General features: G+C 39.5%; 1 protein-coding gene across 2 annotated transcripts in view; it reads right to left on the bottom strand.

Annotated features, from left to right (window-relative positions):
* The window catches only part of LOC109848589 (probable ADP-ribosylation factor GTPase-activating protein AGD11), a 9,027-nt gene extending 7,845 nt beyond the window's left edge, over window positions 1–1,182 (bottom strand). Inside the window, exons 1-3 of one of the 2 annotated variants that reach the window (XM_020418162.1) lie at window positions 978–1,182; window positions 819–891; window positions 187–280 (exon numbers count right to left, since the gene is read on the bottom strand). In XM_020418162.1, the coding sequence (XP_020273751.1) occupies window positions 187–280; window positions 819–864 (140 nt within the window). In that variant the 5' untranslated portion in view covers window positions 865–891; window positions 978–1,182. The remainder of the gene's footprint in view (window positions 1–186; window positions 281–818; window positions 892–977) is intronic. The other variant, XM_020418163.1, reaches the window with a different exon arrangement.

Here is a 3,858-nt window from a genome sequence, read left to right as displayed (position 1 = left end):
CAAATTATAACTATAAAATAACAAATCAAGAGAACACTAAATTAGTAAAACAGATGGGAGGCATAGCAGGCAAACAAACCTAAACACACATCCAATCAAATAGATAATTTTAGGTGGCTCGGACAAATATGCAGATGAGCACAAACTCAGTAGAACAATCCGCCTATCCTCTACTATAGCTACTTTTTTTTTAAGATTGACATCATGCACATTATTTCCTCTAAATAACGTCTCCTTTGTTCTCTTGTTGAGCTCCTTCTTCTCGCTAACACCGTCTTACCTGACTTTTTATAAGCAAATGCTCAAATGCAATATCAGAAAATTATCTTCATAAACATAATATAGAACATATCCTCGGGATAAATATAGCCGTTACTACAGCTTAGCAACCTGCCACCTGAAACAACACCCCTCAGTTTTTCAGAGAACGAAATAAACTAAACACTTCAAGACTAGCCTCAAACTTCTCCAATACATTTCCCACTCTCTACTTCTTCTTGCTCAATTTCCCATTGACATGGGGCCAATTTACACTTGAAAAATTCCAGCTTAATGATTTATGATTTGCTCTTCTTCCTCCTTCGGACTAATACAAAATTTTCATGTTTCTCTGAGTACTTCCAACTCTAATGTTGAATTTGATAAAATACCAAAAAATAATAAAAACGAGGATTTATTCAATCAACAACATAGATCAATAGTTCAAACTATTAGTATACGAGTTAACGCTGAGTGGATTTATTCATTCAGGAACACTAAATTCACTGGTAAAAAGCCATAACTGTCTAAATAATTCAAGAAAAATAACATCAATTTACCTCGACGGCTGATGTCCTCCTCGTCGTTTTCTAGAATGGAATTCATTTTTATGCAAATCACAGAAACTTCCCCCTAATTAACGAGCAAAAACTCACAATTACATATTCAAATTTAAAAAATCGCAAAAAGAAAAACAATAACAATACTTGAATTTGTACCTTGAAATTAGGGCAAATGGGGATCCAAATTGCACCATGCAGATGGCTACCTAACCTCCCCTAAATCCGAACGAATTTAAAGAATTTGCCTTCATTTTCAACTGTTCCTTAAATTAATTTCTTCTCCTTCCTCTATTTTTTTAGTTTCTCCTCCAAATTTTTCAAATGATGAGAAAATAATTGAAAATGATGGGAAGAAAAGGGTAACACTTTGACACGTCAGAGAGTACATGAACATGAAGCTACGTATATACGCAAGAAGAAATTTTCCATTTAAACTCATTCTCACTTTTATTTTTTAAAACCGACCCACTCGCATATTATTTACAGAAACCGACCAATTTCGTGGCCACGTCAGACCGTGACCACAAAATAGGTCGGTTTTTTTTTATCTCGCCACTAAATACTCGGGGTCGCCAACCCCGACTATTTTGCACGCCCTTGGTAATATACAGGCTAAATTAGTCGGGGTTGGTAAAACTCCGACTAATTTAGCACACTGTCTAATTGGTCCCAACCCTGACCAATTCGAAAGCCCTTTCGAAATGATCGGGGTTCCCAACCCCGACCATTTAGCAGAGACTTTTGAAGTAAATAGCTAAGGCAGAATGGTCGGGGTTGGGAACCCCGACCATTTTGTGCACTTACCCCGACCATTTCGTGTAGGTATACAAAATGGTCGGGGTTCCCAACCTCGACCATTTTGCAGAGTTTTTCCTCCCCACTTTCAGATGAAAAATCAAACTCCTGTTAGTACATATCAATCCACCAACTAATGGTACACATTTATCAATCTATAATGCAATCACAATCACAAATAACACACATAGCAATCCATAATCGTAAACATTCATTTCACTTACTAAAAATCCATATTCAATCAGATACATACCATACAATTCACATACTAATAATCAATACTCAATCGGATACATAATATTCAGTTTCAAACGCAAAAAAATCTTATCAAGTATATTGAAACTTATCAAATATTTACAACTCCCTTTCCTCTCCCTCTCCCTCTCCCTCTCCCTCTTCTTCCTATCCCCCTTCCCCGTTCACCTTCGATGTGAGCTCGGATGAGATCCTCGTCCGGTTGTGTGTGAAGTTGGGAGTGCATGACATCCTCGTCGACTCGAACCGGCTGTGAACATTCGGCTTGAGTCTGCTGTGAGCCGCCAGCTTCATCATGTGCACGGCTTGAGCCTGCCCCCGTGTGTCCTCGGAACCGTCGACGCCTGTACTCAATTGATCACATCTTATGTCCATCACGTCTTGCATTACGCGTCCTCTGAAGAGCGGACCGAATCTTTTTTATCATGCAAAGGAACGTGTTCCTCGGCTCTGGCTTGATAGTCGTTCGCAATGCATCATGCGCCATAGTAGAAAGCTCTTCGAGCTCTTGTACCTATAAGATAAAATCCGAAAGAAAATTATTATCAAGTGGATGATAACAAAATAAAACTCACAAAATAACTGTATATTTTGCTTATACACTTACCAACTCTCTCTCAACCGGGCCTCTTGGTATGTACTCCTCAGGGACTTTGTTCTCCTAAAATATCCACCTGCGAGTAATCCCCCAATACCACCGCAAATACACACCTAGGTCAGGTGCGTCAGCCCCCTCCATCACTACTTGTTCCTCTCTCAACTCCCACCTCCCGATGTAAGCATTTCAAATATATTCCCAATTTGCATGATGTGCATCTTTTCTGGGATTTCTCTTTATTCTCTCCACAGGGACCGGAATATGTTGTTGTAGCCTAAATTATCAGAGCACACGGTCGGGCACGTGCATCTCGACAATCTCAAAATATATGATCGGGACGCGAGAATGCCATACATCCTCACCTTCCCTGCAAATATTTGGTAGTGACTCCAAAACTAGTTCATATGGCATCCACTTGACCTATAAAAAGATTAAGAAAAGCAGATATCAGTAATAAATAATGTAATGATTGAATATATTTAGATATTATGACTTAATACATGTTCATCATCCATTTGGTGAGGTATGCCAAGATCTGGACACATTCCATCTATTTTATATACAATGGGTTAGTATAGATTAAAAAAAATGTATAAAATTACATGCAATCATATATATTACCAAATAACTTAGTAATACCTGCAGCCTAACGGAATATGGTCATCGAGAGCACGAGTCTCCCTCAAATCTGGGCAACCCAAATACAATCTCTCCCAAGAACATATCTGTAGCAGAGTGAGACAACCCTTGAATTTTTTGTTTAGAATAAGTGCCACTTTGGTCATCTCCCTATACAAATACGCTAACACGACACTCTCCCATGATAATTCTCCACAATCCTCAAGATCCTCCAGGAGTGGCAACCACCTCACATGCACCGAATCCTTCATGGAATCCGGAAAAAGAATAGTAGCGATCATATGAAGTATGTATGCACGGGCATACATCTTGATGATCTCCTCGATCGCATCGATCGGTACATTCATGTAATTGTTTCTCAACCACTCAAGCTTGATCTTACCACCCATCATGTAAGGAACTTGACCCAGCAATTCTTCGCACTTCCCTACCCAATTAAAGTCGTCGCTACCCGCGACAGCATCTCCATCCACTCTGAGTCCAAGCAAAACCCTAATATCCTACAATGTAATCGTCAACTCTCATTGGCGCAAGTGGAATGTATTTGTCTCGGATCTCCAATGTTCAATCAGTGCCATCAAGAGAGCCCAATCAAGTCTCACCCATTTAATTTGTGAGCACTCAAAGAAGCCTGCTTGACGAACATAAAATTGGACATGTCGGTCTGTCAAGTCCCAGCTCGAATGTGCACGAGTATGATCAACGATAGTAATGCTCGGGGCTTGCATACATTAAACAATGCAAATGTTC

This window comes from Asparagus officinalis, chromosome 7 (assembly GCF_001876935.1).
Source record: "Asparagus officinalis chromosome 7, Aspof.V1, whole genome shotgun sequence".
In the NCBI taxonomy this organism is placed as follows: Eukaryota; Viridiplantae; Streptophyta; class Magnoliopsida; order Asparagales; family Asparagaceae; genus Asparagus; species Asparagus officinalis.
The sequence above is the reverse complement of the archived record's forward strand: the minus strand, read 5'-3'. Positions and strand labels throughout refer to the sequence as shown.